This window comes from Pristis pectinata, chromosome 15 (genome assembly GCF_009764475.1).
Source record: "Pristis pectinata isolate sPriPec2 chromosome 15, sPriPec2.1.pri, whole genome shotgun sequence".
In the NCBI taxonomy this organism is placed as follows: Eukaryota; Metazoa; Chordata; class Chondrichthyes; order Rhinopristiformes; family Pristidae; genus Pristis; species Pristis pectinata.
In genome coordinates this window covers 8002950-8022765 of record NC_067419.1, presented here as the reverse complement: position 1 = coordinate 8022765, position 19816 = coordinate 8002950, and the positions used below count along the sequence as shown (strand labels likewise).

Sequence of the window (19816 nt, the reverse complement as noted above, 5' to 3'; positions counted from 1 at the left end):
CTTCCTCCAATCACCTTAAAATTATGTCCGCTCGTGTTAGCCATTGTCGCCCTGGGAAAAAGTCTCTGAATGTCCTTTGTGACCCCAGTTCTCATTGTGGTTTCCGATCCTTGCACAGTGTACACAGCCGTGTGATGGTGGAACAAGGACAAGACTGGTTATCTGCCAGCTGCCACAAGGCCAACAACTGAGCGACCAAAACTGTGATATCTTGGAAAAGCCTCCAGACAGGGAACAGTGCAACATGCAGCCTTGCTCTGGCAGTGTCTCATGGCATCGCGGACCATGGAATTCGGTACGATAGTATACTCTTTCTCTATTTGTCTAGTATTTGTATGTACCTACTCAGAATCATTTGTGCTTAATTTCAGGGAGATGTAATTATTTTTGTTCTTGAATGTAACATTAACAATAACCATGCAAACAATGTTTTATGAAGATAAGGGACACGTTGGAATGCAAACAGTTATCAGGGATACATTCCATGTAGCTGGCCCATGTAAAGGTCACGAACTAAGATGGTGCTTTATGATATACAAGAGCCAGTTAAAACCCAGTAACTTAAAGCCTCTGAATTTAGCTTTTTCAGTGCAATGTAAGCCTAATTGCAGAACTAAATAGCTGGCTGCTTTTAGATATTTAATGGAAACAATTCATACTGGAAAAAAAATTAATGGCAATGTACAACTTGTCTTCCATTGGTTTCACTTGGTTTCACCGTGAATAATTTGTAAATTTGTCTATAGGGAGTTTTTTTTATAGCAATGCATCAAAACATCAGTAATTGAAAACTGGATAATTTGTATAATAGAAAGAGTAATTTTGTACAGAATGTATCTTTAATGTTGGTTTTAATCATGAATGCAATGAGGAAACTCGCTTTAATGTGATTTTACTGATTGGTGCTTAACTCTCCACAGCCAGACTTCAGAGTCTGGCTACATACAGACAAAAAAGTGCACAATGGGAAGGTCATGGATTAGAGGTGAAAAACCCCATTCTTATTTTGCAATCTAATGTAATATGTTACAATTGCAGTTAGTGTATGGATGTCTGAATTTTATTTTAAAATAACATAGCTGTATTACTTTAAACATGAAAAATAAGTAGATGGTTTATAAGTGCTTCTTTAAGCTGGAGGTTCACATATCGGAGGTGGACTTCACTCTTTGGTCCTGTTCCTTGTTGGTAATCTCCAGTCACAGTTGGTGGTGCTCCAGTAGAATCAGAGGCAGAGATACAACATTCTGACAAAATAAAGACAATAGATCATAAAACTACTTGCAGAACATTGTGAAACCACAGTTTGTGGAATTTGTCTTTTGAGTAGGTTGCTTCATACTACATTTAATTGAAGAGAATCAGTTCAGTGCTGACTGTGAGTTTAACCGTGGTTATAGGTTTTCCAGTCTTTTAACAGTTTATTACCTCTTAACATGCTGCTCCAGTTCGAACAGGGTAGAAAGCAAAATACCTCCAGTCATTTCTGAATGATGTGACTCTCAGACTCTCACTTGTTCAAGCATCGTGAAAATCCCTAACCATCCCTCTGTGCTTCTTGGTAAGCAGTTGTCTATGCTGCGATCATTTATTTGGTTTATGTTGGTACATTAGTAAAATCTGTCAGCTATGGCTAGCAACTCTCTCACTGGCACTTCAACATTTAACCTTGGTGAGTGTGGCATTACCTCTTTAAATATTGTCAAATAAATTGCATTAAAACATGCTTCAGCCTTACTCTATTTATACCTGACTTTGTTTCAATAATTAATTGAAATATATGTTTAAATCAAAGATATTGTAAGAGTTCAGGTTTTACCTAACCATTCCTCATTCTGAGTATGACTGTCACCTTTCACAGCATCCTTTCATATTCTTTTATGGTCATTAGGTTATCCAACATTCAATCCGGGCAGAGCCAATCACAGTGCTCTTCAAGACATGTCCACTGGAATTAAACTTTCACTCCTTGTAGCACTTAGTTGCTGTCCCATTATATGTGCGGCAGTACATAGAACATAGAAAACCTACAGCACAATTCAGGCCCTTCGGCCCACAGAGCTGTGCCGAACATGCTCCTACCCTAGAAATTACCAGGCTTACCCATAGCCCTCTGTTTTCCTCAGCTCCATGTACCCATCCAATACCCTATCGTATCCGCCTCCACCACCGTTGCCGGCAGCCCAGGTTACTTTTTCTTGAAAGCTGATAAATATGAAATAAAACCAGAAAATGCTGGAAATGCCCAACAGGTCAGGCAGACCTGTGGAGAGAGACAGACAGACAGACAGACAGAGACAGAGAGAGATAGTGTTAATGTTTCAGGTTGAAGATTCTCCACCAGGCCTGAGTATGAACTTTTTTATTTACTTCAACAATGAGTTTTTTTTGTTCTTGACCAAACTATTGAAGTTTTAATTGAAACTGACTGACCAATCTTTGCGTAGGAAGGGCAGGAGGTGCTGTGGTTCAGTGCAAAAACTAAGCCTATTACCATTAGCCAATAGAGAGGCCTTTAAAGTGCATAAATAAAGGAAGAGAAGCAGTCTTGAGTTGGAGCTTGGAAGTCTTCTAAAAGTTGTGGAAATATTAGTGCAAGTTGGCAGTCATTGTGCATTAGATGGACACAATATACTTCACATGCAGACCTTTGGTCAGCTGCTGCTGTTGTAGGAGCTTGTTGCATAACTATCCAAAATTTGAATTGTGTTCATATTCATTGAGAGAAGAAAAAAATCGGCTCAAAGTACTGTAAGATGATAACACTTTTTTCTTGAAGAAAAAGCTGCAATTATCATTAAATGGTTGTGAATGGTTCTTAGTTGCTAATGTTCATGCATGATGATGTAGGCTGCATTACTATGACTCTTATTTTTGGTTTGTTTGTGATGCAAGTGATGTGAAGGTCTCTTCACCTCCTCCTATCCTAACCCAAAAAAATAACGGTAGTGTGACTGGACGTGCTTTTCTGCAGTTCAGTATCCTTCAAGGCCTTATTCCATTGAGTCAATGTAGAACGAATTTGAAGAAGGCACGTTGTCCATCAGGTATAATGTTTGAGTGACCAGCCAACACACTTTCCTGATTCATAATAGTTTTCAAATAATGCTTTCTGTTGTAGCAACAAGTGTGTTTTGCAAATTCATTTTCTTTTTTTTTAATCTGTGTCTCTGGTCAAACATTGCAATCTGCTTTCTTTCTATTTGTTATCATTCTTGTGTTCATCAGATTTTTTTTTGTTGGGCCGTTCTATTATTTAATACACTTGTCATTTTCTGTTGCACATTGTGATAAGTGATTCATTTTGCTTATTCTGAGCAAGTCCCCAGCATTTTCCCTCTGAATTAACGTGATGAATGGGTTGCATCTGCATCATCAGTGCTTACAATCCTTTGTTTAAAATGTATTTATTTTTTGCATTCTTTGTGGTATTTATTTTAAGTGATAAATGGAAAGTAGTAACTTTGTTCAAAAACTTAACTTCAAATTGTAAAATATTAAAGAGCACAATATTGTAGAATCTACCCGGTGTTTTTATTATGGTGCAAGCATCTTAAGTTTGTTGAAGACTGTGGACTGTTACTCAACAAGTAGCTGTAAGAAATTTGTATCATTAGTCTCTGATTTCACCACCTTAGCTTAAGGTTTCCACTCTGTGTACTATTTATATAAAGTATGTTGAATTTTGCAATCATTGGGTCTCACTGGTAGCTGCGGACTTTGCATGAAATATGTTCCTCAGTGCCTGACTGGATGTACAGTGAATGTCACATGCAAGTCCCTGAATGAAGTCCCTGAATGTGCAGGAAGCCAATATCAACTTGTTAATATGAACCCATACACAAGTGCAGTGTGAAGCTGTGCTGCTCAGTTCCTTGAATCAAACCAGGCTGCTCCACCAAAGTACACTGGGTGGTACAATCACTCATACAACTTGGCTTAAACTCAGTGATGGTACTAGGCTGAGAAGCGTTGAGAATCTGCTTGGAAGTGCATGTTCATTCTCACTGATATAGCAATTATAATCCGAAACTAGGATCGATAAGCAAAAAGAAATCTCGTCAGCAAGTTTGAACTTATGCACGGCCAAAATGTAAAATAAATTAGCTGTTTCGACTTTGAATCTGGTCACTGGCTACTGTGAACAAAGTGGTGGATTCCATCCAATGAACATCATGGGTTCACCACAGCAATCAGTATTTGATGAATAGAGGAGATATGTTAATCAGGCCAAACGAACTAAAGACTAAACAGAAAGGAACTCTGTGTTGTAAAACACACCTCAGACTCATGAGGTGTACGTAACATAATTTATAATAGCGCCAGGAAAGCAATGATTAATTACAAAAATCTTCATGGCTGTAATTGTCATCTGCACTATACATGGTCCATGAACCACTGCTACGCATTGCGAAACCTGACTTTTGATAGTTTACCGATGTTCCCTCTTGTGTGACTTGAGAATGGTGTGGTTCTAGTCAAAGGAAACAGTAAAAGTACAAGAATGGAGCTGTTGTGAGAGATTTCTTTGAAGAGATAGAGGAGAAACTGGGCCCATAAAGTAAGCTTCTACACTTTGTGGTCTGTGCTCCATATTAATCTTAAAAATATCAAGGAAGTCTTGTTTTAAAAGGTAAAACCAATCTTCAGCTACATAATTACATTCAGAACAATCAGAAAGATAAGATATATGATAATTAGAAATTGTTTGGAAATAATTTATATACTTTTATCCTGTAGGTTTGATTCTGCAGTGCTGTACACTCTTCTTCCTGAGAGATTTAAAGTGCTTGGGGTAATTTCCTGTGTCAACCTCATTAAGGCACCACTATTTAACCCACTATATTGAGCACAATTTAATAGGATTTGTACTGGGATTGCAGTTTTTCCATTGTGTACTCATCTTGAATGGGGGTAGGGGAAGGAGTATAGTAAATGACTTTCATAAGTTTTTCCATATGGTGTGAAAGTGAGCAACAAAGTAAGGAAGTTCTAGGAGCAGGGAGGTGTTGCCTTCTGCATTACCTACCTCAATGCACACATGCGTACACATGCCCACATACGCACTCTCCAATACTTGGATAAGTAGCCTCCTCCAGCAGAATCAAAGGTCTGTAATCTGCATATAGATGGGCAGTCTGCCTGTATCCATGACTGGGATAATTACCTGCAAAGCCACTTGTGACTATTAGTTATTGACATCTATGAGCAATGTTCGTGTCTCCTGTTGGAATGTGACAGCAGCAAAGGACTAGAGCTTGGATGAGAGCTTGGTCACCTCACTATAGGAAGGATGTTGAGGCTTTAGAGAGGGTGCAGAGGAGGTTTACCAGGATGCTACCTGGATTAGAGGGCATGTGCTTTCAGGAGAGGCTGGACAAACTTGGGGTCTTTTCTCTGGAGCGGCGGAGGCTGAGGGGTGATCTGTTGGAAGTGGATAAAATTATGAGGGGCATAGATAGTGTGGACAAGCAATGTCTTTTTCCCATTATTGAGCTATCCAATACCAGAGGGCATGCATTTAAGGTGAGAGGGGATAGGTTCAGAAAAGACATGAGGGGTAAGTTTTTTTACTGAGAGAGTGGTGGATGCCTGGAATGCGTTGCCTGATAGGGTGGTGGAGGCAAACTCATTGGGGGCTTTTAAGAGGGGCTTGGATGGGCACATGAATGAGAGGAAAATGGAGGGATATGGGCATTCTGTAGGTTGGAGGGATTAGCTATGTCGGCACAACATTGTGGGCCGAAGGGCCTGTTCAGTGCTATACTGTTCTATGTTCTTGGTATGGCACAGGAGATTAGGTGAAGAGGTTTATGGACAGCACTCTGCAACATGCTTGTTAATCCCTTGGGAAAATAGAGATGTTGTATGACATTGCTTCTGCCATCTTCTTCTGCATCTGCTTGGAGGTCTGAGAGCCAAGCACATTGAACCTTGTTATTGAGGAGAGTACCCAGTAATATATTTGTAATGTTGTCTTCAGTTGGATCATTTATTGTGATGCATTATCTTGGGAAAGTTTCTTTGTTATCTTGTCACATAGAAGAAAGTGCACTCTGAAACTTTCTTGAATATGGCTGGGAGCTAGAGACATAGCTTGAGTACATCCAATAACATCTGCCAAGGATATTGTTCTGAACCCTGATCGTAACATAGCCTGAAGCATTCAATAGTTTTCAGTTCATATAAGAAGGCTGTTTTAAATCAAAAAAGAATTACCAGTGGAATATTAATGAAGCTGTAAATCTCTTTGCCAACATCTCTTTTTTTCCCTTTTTCCAAAGATGGTTTATTCAGTGATTACAGAATCACATTAATACGACATTACAGTACTTCATGATACACACTATTTCCAGTTCCAAATTACAACACAGTATCCAGAATGAGCACCTGTGGCACCCACCAGTCCCAGAAATCCCCTGTTGTACCAGTGGATACCATGCGCTCCTTCTCCAGGGACACATGGGGCATGGAGGTAACCCCGGAAGAGGGGCAGGTAATCGACCAGGACAGGACCCTCGACTGCCCGCTGCCACCTGGATCTGTGAACAGCCATCTTGACCAGGATCAGGAGCAAGCCCAGGACCAGGAGACTCCTCCCCCCACCCCCCCCACCCCCCCACCCCCCAACCTTCAGTGTTACATAACATTTTGGGGTCAGCCATTGATTCTGGCAACTGCTCATTTGTCACAGTTGACCTAATGTGGGCTCCCTGATGCCCAGTTAAAACTCCATCGGGGGGCCGATGTCAACATCACCTTATGTTAGGTACCTGTCTGCGCAGGGCACCTTGGTCAAAGTCGGTGAAGAAAAACACTGACCAGTCAGAAGCAGCTTGGGCTCTGGCCACACAATGCTCCCAGATGTTCTCACCAGTCAAAATCGGCTAGAACCACCCCCCTCCCCCACGATGGGTTGGTTTCTTAACATTCCTACTCCTTTACTTTTCATCGTCATTGGAGACTTCCTCCAGTAAGGCCCAATACACTGGGATTCCCTTCATGGATTTTGTCACTCCCTCCCATTTCTATTCCCCCCTGAAACTCACTGCCGTGACCAAGCTTCCATTCACTCCTTCCAGTGGCCTGTCCTTTAGATTGGCACCATAACTGGTGACTCCACTATGAATTGTCTTGGACATCCTTCTTCATGAACAGCATCACCCGAAAGCAAATTGTGGCTGTGTCAGGAATTTTTTGTTAGCCCCATTTATCTAACTCAGTTCTGTGTCAGGCAGTGCGTTCACCCCCTAAATTCTGTTACAAAAGTTCATGTGGGAAAGTCTTCATCTTGACGATAATAAAGAGGATGTAGAACATAGAACAGTACAGCACAGGAACAAGCCCTTCGGCCCACAGTGTTGTGCCAAAATAATTAAACTAGTAATTAAATGCATAACTAAACTAATCGCTGCTGCCGACAAACACCTCCATCGTATCTGCCTCCACCACCACCCCTGGCAGCACATTCCAGGCACCCACCACTCTCTGTGTGTAAAAAAAAACTTGCCCCACACATCTCCTCTGAATTTATCCCATTTCACCCTAAATACATGCCGTCTCATATTAGACATTTCAACTCTGGGAAAAAATACTGGCTGTCTACTCTATCTATGCCTCTCATAATCTTATAAACTTCTATCAGGTCTCCCTCAGTTTCTGCCGCTCCAGAGACAACAACCCATGTTTGTCCAGCCTCCCCTTATAGCATATGCCCTCTAGTCCAGGCAGTATCCTGGTAAACCTCTTCTGCACCCTCTCCAAAGTCTCCACATCTTTCCTATAATGGGGCGACCAGAATTGAATGCAATAGTCCAGATGCGGCCCAACCAGAGTTTTATAAAGCTGCAACGTAACTTCCCAACTCTTGAACTCACTGCCTCAACTAATACACCGTCTTTACCACTCTATGAACCTGTGCAGACACTTTCAGGGAGCTACTGTATGGACTTGGACCCCAAGATCCCTCTGCTCATCAACACTGTTAAGGGTCCATTTACATTTGGTCTCCCAAAGTGCAGCACTTCACATCTGGAGGAGAGTTACATTTATATCATGTCTTTCATGATATGAAGATGTCTTCATTCATTTTACAGCCAGCTAAATACATATGAAGTGTAGGTACTGTTGTAATGTAGGAATTAGAGCAGCCAACTTATGGGACCCCACACCAATGCCACTTTAAGATATCTTTATTAGTCACATGTACATCAAAACATACAGTGAAATACATCTTTTGCGTAGAGTGTTCTGGGGGGCAGCCCGCAAGTGTCACCACGCTTCCGGTGCAAACGTAGCATGCCCACAACTTCCTAACCCGTACGTCTTTTGGAATGTGGGAGGAAACCGGAGCACCCAGAGGAAACCCACACAGACACGGGGAGAACATACAAATTCCTTATAGACAGCGGCCGGAATTGAACCTGGGTCGCTGGCGCTGTAATAACTTTATGCAAACCGCTACACTACCGTGCCCGCCCCAATCAGAGATGATCTAATTAGAGGATCTTAAAACATGAGCTCTGAAGTGTGACTGTGACAAAAGGCATCATTATCCTGATATCCTTCTGTAGCCTGTGACTTGGTTGACCACACTATCTCCCCCTGACACCTCTCCACCACCATACCATGCATGGGATTGAATTTACTTAGCTCCATTCCAATGTGAAGTGAGTAATTTTTTTCTCTCTCAGGGAGGCTAAAAGGAGTTTAAGTGCCCAATTAAATGACCCGCATTAAGCAAGTGTGCATCAGGGAAATGTAGAATATCTGTCAGCACAGCGTTCTGTTTACTTCCCTTGCGCTAACTGCCACACTACTGTCCAGCCCTCTACACTAACATGATTGACAAATAAATATTGGCCAGGACAAGAGGGAGAACTCACATACTGTCTTTTGCATAGAGCCACCAGATATTTTACATCATCAATTTAACATCTTAACCTAATGATGGCACTTGCAGGAGTATAGGCAGGGAACAACAGTAAAGGCCCGAAGAAAATTCTTTCAGCTTGACCCCAGCATATGTTTCAGCAGCTGAAACCTGGTCGACAGTTGTTTCCCAGCCAAGAAAGTCTGTGTGCCAAAGGCAGTGCAGACAATTAGTGCCAGAGTAAATGTATTTCTCAATATGGTATGGTTCTCCCCCAGACTCCGATTATGTAGTTTATGTGAATGCAGACACATATTTTATAAAACCATTATGTACGATACCTGAAAAATGTTACATCAGTTCTAAGTTAAATGTCATTTTAAAGTCAGGCATTTAATGGTAATTTTTCAAGTTAAACTCATTCAGAATGATTAGCAAACATGCTCTTCTCCTGCTATTAGTGCCACGTTTCAGAGATGTACCAGATGTTAAATTTCAGCTTTTCCCTTAAACTTCTGTTGATCTTATGACCTTATCCGATGGAGCTAATTAATTTGAAAGTGAGAAAGGATAGTTTGTAGTTTGCAGGGGTTCTGATTTTAAATAGGATCATAATCAATGATGTATTGCTTATCAGAAATGAACATAGAACATAGGAACATAGAACATTACAGCACAGTACAGGCTCTTCGGCCCACAATGTTGTGCCGACATTTTATCCTGCTCTAAGGTCTACCTAACCCTTCCCTCCCACATAGCCCCTTCATTTCTCTGTCATTCATGTGTCTATCTAAGAGTCCCTAATTAAATTAATTAAATTAATTAAATGTCCCTAATGTATCTGCCCCCACAACCTCTGCTGGCAGTGCGTTCCACGCACCCACCACTCTCTGTGTAAAACACTTACCCCTGACATCCCCCTTGTACCTTCCTCCAATCACCTTAGAATTATGTCCCCTTGTCTTAGCCATTGTCGCCCTGGGAAAAAGTCTCTGACTGTCCACTCGATCTATGCCTCTTATCATCTTGTGCACCTCTATCAAGTCACCTCTCATCCTCCTTCTCTCCAAAGAGAAAAGCCCCAGCTCACTCAACCTATCCTCATAAGACATGCTCTCCAATTCAATCAGCATCCTGGTAAATCTCCTCTGCACTCTCTCTAAAGCTTCCACATCCTTCCTATAATGAGGCGACCAGAATTAAAGACAATAATCCAATGAGTTAAATTTATTTGAATTTAGGGATTATCTCTTGAAGTTTTAATTAAAGAAACACAGTCGTGTTTTGAACATGTGGGTTACACTGCCGACTGTACACTTCTGTTCAATGACTAAACTACTTGAATTTCTCACAATGAAAACATTGAGCAAGTATATGGAAAATCCATATGGATCCATATGGAAACTACAGATGGAGCAAATCTAAAATAAAAATGCTGGAAACACTCGGCAAGTCAGGCAGCATCCATGGAAAGAGAAACAGGTTGAAATGGGTTTGATGATAGGAGACGGGTTGACGGTGGGAGATTGCTTTTCTGATTGGAAGCCCACGAGCAGCGGTATACCACAAAGATCGGTGGTGGGACTCTGACTGTTATGTACATTAACAATTTATGTCTCAATGTAGGAGGTATGCTGAATAAGTTTGTAGATGACTCAAGAATTGGTGGTGGTGTTGGTAGTGAGGAAGGTCATCTTCAGCTAAAGAATGATATTGTTCAGCTGGTGAGTTGGCTTGGCAGTGGCAGATGAAATGTAATCTTGGTAAATGGGAGCTGATGGATTTTGGGGCATCATTATAAGGGTAGGACATACACCATGAATGGCAGGTCCCTAAGCAGTATTGAGGAGCAAAGGGACCTTAGTGTACAAGTCCAAACATCTCCTGAAGGTGGCAGCACAAGTAAATAAGGTGGTGAAGAAGGAGAATACGGGGTGGTTACCTTCATTAGCCAGAGCGTTGAATATAAGAGCAGAGAGTCCTTGGTACATCTTTATGAAACATTGGTTATGCCACAGGCGGAATATTATGTGCAGACCTGATCACCAGACAACAGGAAGGATGTAATTACACTGGAGAGGGTGCAGCACAGATTCGACAGGGTGCTAAACACGATGATGCTGGAGGAACTCAGCAGGCCAGGCAGCATCTGCGGAGAAAAGCAGGTGGTCAACGTTTCAGGTCAGGACCCTTCTTCAGGACTCAAGATAGGAAAGGAGGGGAAAGCAGAGCAGTGACAGGTGGACAAAAGAGGGGAGGCGGGGTGGGCACAGGGTGGTAATAGGTAGATGCAGGTAAGAGAGAGTGATGGGCAGGTGCGGGGGAGGAGGGGAGAGCAGATCCACTGGGGGATGGGTCAAAGGTAAGAAGAGAGAGGGAAAAAAAGGTAGAAAATAAGAGGCTGGGAAAGGGAAGAAGAGAAGAAGCCTGGTGGTGGTGGGGGGGGGTGGGGGTTACCTAATGTGGGAGAATTCAATGTCCATGTCATTAGGCTGCAAGGTTCCAAGATGGAAAATGAGGTTCTGTTCCTCCAGTTTGCACCTGGAATTCTCCTGGGAGTGGAGGAGGCCGAGGACTTCGCCAGGATGCTGCTTGGGATGGGAAGTTATGAGAGACTGGATGTGCTTGTTTTCCTTGGAGCGGAGGAGGCTGAGGGGGACTCAAATGATGTGTACAAAATTGTGAGAGGCTGAAATAGGGCAGATGGTAAGAAACACTCCCCATGGTTGAGGTGTCTAAGACAAGAGGACATAGGTTTAAGATGAAAGAGTAAGAGATTTGGATGGGATCTGTGGAAGAAATTTTTCACACAGAGAGTAGTTACAATCTAGAATGCTCTGCCTGAGAAGGGACTGGAGGCAGGTTCTACTGTGACATTTGAGAAGCATCTGGATGAGCATTTGAATCATCAAGACATAGAAGGCTGCAGGTCATGTGCATGTAAATGGGATCAGTATAGATGATTTGATAGTCAGCATGGATGGGCTGAAGGGCCTGTTGCTGTACTGTATTAAGATATAAGATTTCTTTATTAGTCACATGTACATCGAAACACACAGTGAAATGCATCTTTTGCGTAGAGTGTTCTGGGGGCAGCCCGCAAGTGTCGCCACACTTCCGGCACCAATATAGCATGCCCACAACTTCCTAACCCGTACGTCTTTGGAATGTGGGAGGAAACCGGAGCACCCGGAGGAAACCCACGCAGACACAGGGAGAACGTACAAACTCCTTACAGACAGCGGCCGGAATTGAATCCAGGTCGCTGGTGCTGTAATAGTGTTACACTAACCGCTACACTACCGTGCCTGCCCTATGACTATGACCCTTCATCAGAAGATTTATGGATCTGAAATTGAGCAGCTTCGTAGGATTATTCTGGAAGTAAGAGTGAAGACACAATTTAGGTTTGAATAATATGAAGAAACAATGAAATGATAAGACTCTTGTGAAAGCTGAATGAGGCAAAATAATAAGATTATTTTCTAGTGAAAGTAATCCACCCCATAAGAGCTTTGTTCATTTATAATCAAGGCCTCAGCAATCACCTGATTCTTGCCTTCTGCACATTGCAGATTTCCACTGGTCACCACAGCCTCAGCCTTGTCACATCTGTGGGAGCCTGCTGCCTCAGGAGATACCAGAAAACATAGATATTTTACCTTGTTATGTGATATAGACTGGTAATTTCTGCCCTGTTATCTCTGGAGCTTGGAATGCAAACTGAAGCTGAGTAGGTTTGACAGTAAAGTGGATGGAGGCTGCATCGACTGTGCATTGTTTGCAGACAGTTACTCTTCCAGGTGTTACCATTTACACAGCCACCTTGGCCCATTGGAATGCTGATCTGCTGGAGAGTGGTGGAAACTAAACACGCGTTGTTATTCTTGATGGATGAACGGTCAAGTTAAACTCACTGTTCGGAACTTGACGTGCTGCACATTGCAATGGGCAGCTGCTAATTATTGCTGATGTTGGGAGTCGCTAACGTGACCTGAGTTAGGTTTCTTCCCATTATCTGAATGAGATAAACAACAAGATGCTGGAGGAACTCAGCAGGCCAGGCAGCATCCGTGGAGAAAAGCAAACCCCTACTGGCTTTGGGCCCTATCCTGGGCAATTATTTAATTGGGGAGGATGCCCCCTTTTATCTTTTATATCAGATGTATAATTCTAGTCTTCCATGCACTGGAAATTATTTCTACTCCACCAACTCAAACCTACTCTCTGGACACCCCCCACTCTGGTCAGACACCAGAGATTCTGCAGATGCTGGAAATCTGGAGCAAACACACACAAAGTGCTGGAGGAACTCAGCGGGTCGGGCAGCATCTATGGAGGGAAATAAACAGTCGATGTTTCAGGACTGAGAAGGAAGAGGGCAGACGCTGGGGAGGGGGAGGAGCACAGGCAGGCAGGGGATGGGTGAGTCCAGGTGAGAGAGGGAAGGTAGGAGGGTGGGGGAGGGGGTTGAAGTAAGAAGCTGAGAGGTGATCCAGATGTCTCCAACCTGACGGCCTCAACATCAATTTTCTTCTCTAACTTCCGGTAACCCCTCCCCACTTCTGTGCCCCCCCATCCCTTTTCTTTCTCCTTCTATTCTCCTTTGTCTTCCCTTATTCCTGTGACTCCCTTCCCCCACCTTGGTGACCTGCCCATCTCCTCTCCTCCCCTCCCCCATCCTTTATTCCATGGTCCACTGCCCTCTCCTACCGGATTCCTTCTTCTTCAGCCCTTTGTCTCTTATACCTATCACCTCTCAGCTTCTTACATCTCCCCTCTCCCTCACCCACCTACCTTCCCCCTCTCACCTGGACTCACCTATCCCCTGCCTGCGGTGCTCCTCCCCCTCTCCCCACCTTCTTATTCTGGCTTCTGCCCTCTTCCTTTCCAGTCCTGATGAAGGGTCTCGGTCCGACACATCAACCGTTTATTTCCCTCCGTGGATGTTGCCTGACCTGCTGAGTCCCTCCAGCATTTTGTGTGTATTGCTCCAATTCCAGCATCTGCAGAATCTCTTGTGCCTCATTCTACCCACATTCTCATCAACTCCCACCCCCAGGGTCCACCACTCACCGACACACTAGCGGCAATTTACAATAGTCAATTAACCTATCAACCCTCATATCTTTGGGGATGGTAAGTTCATTGGCAGAAATATGCCATAACAGCAAATGTAAGTAAAGAATAGTGCATGACAAAGTAGATCTTTTCCCAACTAATTATATCTGTTCAACTGCATTGGATAATCATTATTTCTTCCATAGTGGATAGTGAGATCAGTGTGGAGCATGCTAATATGCAAGGGCATTTTGAGATGAAGAAGGAGGTAGTATTGGGTCTCTTGAAGAACTTTGAGGGGATAAGTCCCCAGGGCCTGATGAGATTATACCCCAGGTTATTGAGAGAAGCAAGAGATGAGATTGCTGGGGCCTTCACCAAGATCTTTGCATCCTCTCTGGCCACAGGCAAGGTCCCGGAGGACTGGCGAGTTGCTGATGTTGTTCCATTGTTCACAAAGGGAAATGGGGATAATCCTGGAAACTATGGACTGATGATTCTCACGTCAGTCATCCTTTCAGCATATTACCCTAATCTATCCCACTTCCTGTCCACCCTATCCAGGCCTCTCATAATAGTCATAGCATGGAATCAGACCCTTCAGCCCAACATCCATGCTGACTATGGTATCCACCAAGTCAGTCCCATTTGCCCACGTTTTGTCCACATCCCTCTATACCCCTCCTATCCATGGACATCCAACTGCCCTTTAAATGTTGTTACTGTACCTGCCTCAACCACTTCCTCTGGCAGCTCGGTCCATATACCCACCGGGCTCTGCGTGAAGAAGTTGCCCCTCAGGTCCCTTTAAATCCTTCACCTCTCACCTTAAACCTATGCCCTCTAGTTTTTAGTCCCCCTTCCCTAGGATAAAGACTGTGTGCATTCACCTTATCTCTGCCCTTCATGATTTTGTGCACCTCTATAACCTTACCTGTGCCTCTCATAATTTTAAACACTTCCACAAGGTCACCCCTCAATCTCCTCCGTTCCTTGGAATAAAGTCCTAGCCTGCCCAACCTCTCCCTGTAAGTCAGGCCCTTGAGTCCTGGCAGCATCTTCGTAAATCCTCTCTGCACTCTTTCCAGTTTATTGATGTCTTTTCTACAACAGGGCAACCAAAACTGTGCACAGTACTCCGTGTGGTCTCACCAATGCGTTCCACAACTTGTACAACTTGACAAGGTTCCTCATGGGAGGCTCATCCAGAAGATTAAGATGCGGGATCCATGGTGACTGGTCAGTTTGGATTCAAAACCGTAGAAGGCAGAGGGTAGTGGTCAAGGGGACTTACTCTGGATGGAGGTCTGTGATTAGTGGTGTTCCTCAGGGATCTGTACTGGGACCTCTGCTGTTTGCGATATATATAAAAAACACTTGGATGAAAATGTGGATGAGTGGGTTAGTAAGTTTGTAGATGTTACAAGGGTTGGTGGTGCTGTGGATAGTGTGGAAGGTTGCCAAATGATACAGCGAAATATAAATTAGTTGCAGATATGGGCAGAGAAATGGCAGATGGAGTTTAGTCCAGGCAAGTGTGAGGTGTTGCACTTTGGGAGATCAAACGTAAAGGGAAAATACACAGTTAATGGCAGAACCCTTAACAGAGTTGATGCACAGAGGGATCTTTGGGTCCAATTCCAAAGCTCCCTGAAAGTGGCTGCACAAGTCTACAGGGTGGTAAAGAAGGCATGTGGCATGCTTACCTTTATTAAGATAAGATAAGGTAAGATTTCTTTATTAGTCACAGGTACATCGAAACACAGAGTGAAATACTTCTTTTGTATAGAGTGTTCTGGGGGCAGCCCGCAAGTGTCGCCACACTTCCGGCGCCAACGTAGCATGCCCACAACTTCCTAACCCGTACGTCTTTGGAATGTGGGAGTAAACCAGAGCACCCTGAGGAAACCCACGCAGACACACGGGGAGAACATACAAACTCGTTACAGACAGCGGCGGGAATTGAACCTGGGTCACTGGTGCTGTAATAGCGTTACACTAACAGCTACACAAACGTGCCAATTTATTGGTCGAGAGATTGAATTCAAGAGTCAGGAAGTTATGCTGCAGCTTTATAAAACTCTGGTTAGGCTGAATCTGGAGTATTGCATTCAGTCCTGGTTACCCAATTATAGGAAGGATGTGGAAGCTTTGGAGAGGGTGCAGAAGAGGTTTACCAGGATGCTACCTGGATTATAGGGCACGTGCTATAAGAAGAGGTTGGACAAACTTGGATTGTTTTCTCTGGAGTGGTGGAGGCTGAGGGGAGACCTGATAGAAGTTTGTAAAATTATGAGAGGCATAGATAGAGTAGACAGCCGTTATCTCTTTCCCAGGGTTGAAATGTCTAACACTAGAGGGCATGCATTTAAGGTGAGAGGGGGAAAGTTCAAAGGGGACTTCAAAACTTGAAATAATTAAAGGGGATGTCTTGGGGATCATCCTTATTACAACAGAGGAGGTACTAGATGTCTTAAAGCATATGAAGGTAGATAAATCTCCAGGGCCTGTGGCAAGCTAGAGAAGAAATTGCAGGAGCCCCGGCTGAGATGTGTGCAAATTTGTTAGCCACAGATGAAGTGCCGGACGACTGGAGGGTGGCTAATGTTGTGCCTCTTGTTTACAAAGGGCTGCAAAGAAAATCCTGGGAACTATAGACCAGTAAGCCTAACATCTGTGGCCCGTAAGTTACTGGAGGGGATTCTGAGGGATAAGATATACAAACATTTCGAAAGACAGGGGTTGATTGGGATAGTTAGCATGGCTTTGTGTGTGGGAGATCATGTCTCACAGTAGGTTGTCAGCTGTGTGAGATGTGTTAAGTTGTGATTCAAGCTTTTACTTCCATTACTGCAACTAGATTGTGTTCTTCAGAGTCACATACACTTGAGAATAAATCCGGCAGATTTATTTGGTGAATTATCAGTTTGAAAGCAGAAATGACAACATCCATTTGTCTTGGATGAGGTTGTAAATGTTTGCAAAACGAGGGATCAGCAAGAGAAATTATTCCATAGTTGCCTCCATATTTAGTCATGAGCTGAGAAAACAATAAATGCAACAAGCCTTGTTGCTAAAGCAGTCGTGGTTTTAATAAACCTGTTTATCAGCCTTTATAGTTGATATTACTCTTAGTAAACCCACTTGAAATGAAGTGATTTTATGTTGAAATAGGCAGACCTCTCAAGCTCTGGAAGTATGTTGGTTGTAAGGATTCCTCTAAACCTCAATTATCCAGCGGTTAGTTAAGATGAGCCAACAGGGATATGATTTCTGATTTTATGCATTGGTCTGTGAATTTACGGTTAATCATGAAGTGACTCAAGCTGCTTCCCCGCTATGGTGAGTGGAACCAAAATGGTGCATGGAGAATTATTTAAATTTTTAATCATGAAAGCGCCTCAGGAAATAACATTCATTTTTCTTATTCTTCTCCCAGATGTGCACCAGGCTCTGGTACCTCAGATTTGGTTGTCCCACACATACTGAGAAAGTGTGCAGGATCATTCTTAAATGTTGGAAGCAGGAGTAATTAATTTGTCATGGTACTAGAGACAGATGAAAACGAGGGAGGATGTAACAATCTGTTGAGCAGAAGGATAAGTTAAGAGAAGCTGCTTGGAAGGAGTGAGTTCAAGTGAAGCACTGCCAAAGGCTACCTGCAGCTGTGAGGCTCAAGGGTGAAGGTGCAACCAGATTTTAGTTGTGGACTTAATGAAGGAACAGTGTACTGTCTTTCCAGTAACTCTGATGTTCTCCCCTTCTGAAAGTGTTGCTTCTCTTATTTGATTTCAATTAAAAAAGCTGAGTTTACCATCTAAGCTGGGGCAGTGAACGCAATCATTCATTCAACCATAGATGATGTTCAAATCAAATGCAATCGAGCTAACACTCCCTTCCATCCCAGCAGGGCTTGTTGTATTGTAAGAACTCAATACTGTGAATTTTCCACATTGCCAAACCAATTGCTACCCTTATATTGCTCAAGCTAATGATAATTTCTGGAACCTTCTTCCTCACCTTTTTCTGCCTTGGCGGCCTATTCAAATATTTGAGGAGAGGCTGGATGGGCTGGGCTTGTTTTCCAGCATCATCGTGTTTTTCATCCAACCATCCCCTGTGTGGAAAAGAAACTCCCCCTCAGATCTTCTCTTAAAGATATTGTTGCAAGAGATGAGGTTGACAGGTGTACTTCTACATCCTTTTTAATCATAATTGCTGGTATTTTGTACAAAATGATGTAAAGAAGTAGACAGTTATGTCATTCAGACTGCACTCTATCACCATACCACTCCATTTCATCCTTTCACATCCAGTCATCTCAGCACCCATTAATTGAAGCTGTACTACTTGTCTGGTCCACCATGCAGTACAGAGTCCCAGTCTCCCAGCAATCTTTATGTGAATGTAAATCAAAACATCTGCAGGTGTTGGAACCCTAGTGCCCTTCTGGGTCTTCCTCCTCCTTTCTCTCCCCACCATCCCAAACCCTGCCAATGTTTTCAGAGTATTACTACGCAACAGCACAATATCAGCCCACAATATTGTGCCGACATTTTATCCTGCTCTAAGGTCTTTCTAACCCTTCCCTCCCACATAGCCCTCCATCTCTCTATCGTTCATGTGCCTTTCTAAGAGTCCCTCATGCATCTGCCCCAACAACCTCTGTCCGCAGTGCGTTCCATGCACCCACCACGCTCTGTGTAAAAAACTTACCTCTGACATCCCCCTTATATCTTCCTCCAATCATAATTTTATGTCCCCTCATGTTAGCCATTTTCACCTTGGGAAAAAGTCTCTGACTGTCCACTCAATCTATGCCCCTTGTGCACCTCTATCAGGTCACCTCTTATCCTCCTTCGCTGCAAAGAGAAAAGCCCCAGCTCGCTCAACCTATCCTCACAAGACATGCTCTCCAATCCAGGCAGCATCCTGGTAAATCTCCTCTGCACCCTCTCTAAAGCATCCACATCCTTCCAATAATGAGGCAACCAGAACTGAACACAATACACCATCTTTTCTGATCTTCCCCTCTCTGATCCCAAATGTTCTGTCACCTGCTTTGCCCCTCAACGTGCCCTTCCTGAACCAGGTATCCGGATGAGCACTTGAACTGCCAAGTCAGAGGAGGCTGGTAAATGAGATCACTGGAGATCGGGGTGTGATGGTCAGCATGGACATTGGGCTGAAGGGCCTGTTTCTATGCTTTGTGACTCTATGACTCTAAGCCTTTCATCTTAATGCTATGCCCTCTTATCTGACAAGTCACTGTGAGGAAAAGACTTTCACCACCTTCCTCATCTACCCACTTCATAATTTTATATATCTATCAGATCAGCCCTGGGGAAAACAAGCCCAGCCTATCCAGTCTCTCCCCACATATAAATCGTCTTATCCCAGGCAATACCCTGGTGAATCTCCTCCGCACCCTCTCCAGCGCAGTCACATCCTTCCTGTAGTGTGGTGACCAGAGCTCACACCATACTCCCAGTGCGGTCCAACTCGTGTTTTACAGAGTTGTAACGTGACGTCCCAGCTCTCACACTCTATGCTGTGGCCAATGAAAGCAAGGACTCCTTCCACACCCTATCCATCTGTGCTGCCACTTTAAGAGATCTATGGACTTGAAGCCTAAGATCCTTCTGTTCACCAGGGCACAAGGCCTGACCTTATTTGCCTTCCCAAAATGCATTACCTTGCATGTGTTAGAATATTCCACAATAACCTTTGATGAAGCACCTTGTCAAATGCCAGCTGGAAATGTCAGTATAGTCCACCCAAGGACTAGAATCTAAAAGCAAGGATGTACTGCTCAGGTTTGAAAGGGCATTGGTCAGACCACATTTGGCTTATTGTGAGCAGTTTTAGGCAATGCATCTAAGG

General features: G+C 43.5%; 1 protein-coding gene across 1 annotated transcript in view; it reads left to right on the top strand.

The window, feature by feature from the left end:
• Positions 1–19816, top strand: part of LOC127578169 (A disintegrin and metalloproteinase with thrombospondin motifs 20-like) — a 487994-nt gene that overhangs the window by 328098 nt on the left and 140080 nt on the right. The window contains exon 33 of the mRNA XM_052029795.1: positions 119–295. Coding sequence (XP_051885755.1) covers positions 119–295 — 177 coding nt within the window. The remainder of the gene's footprint in view (positions 1–118; positions 296–19816) is intronic.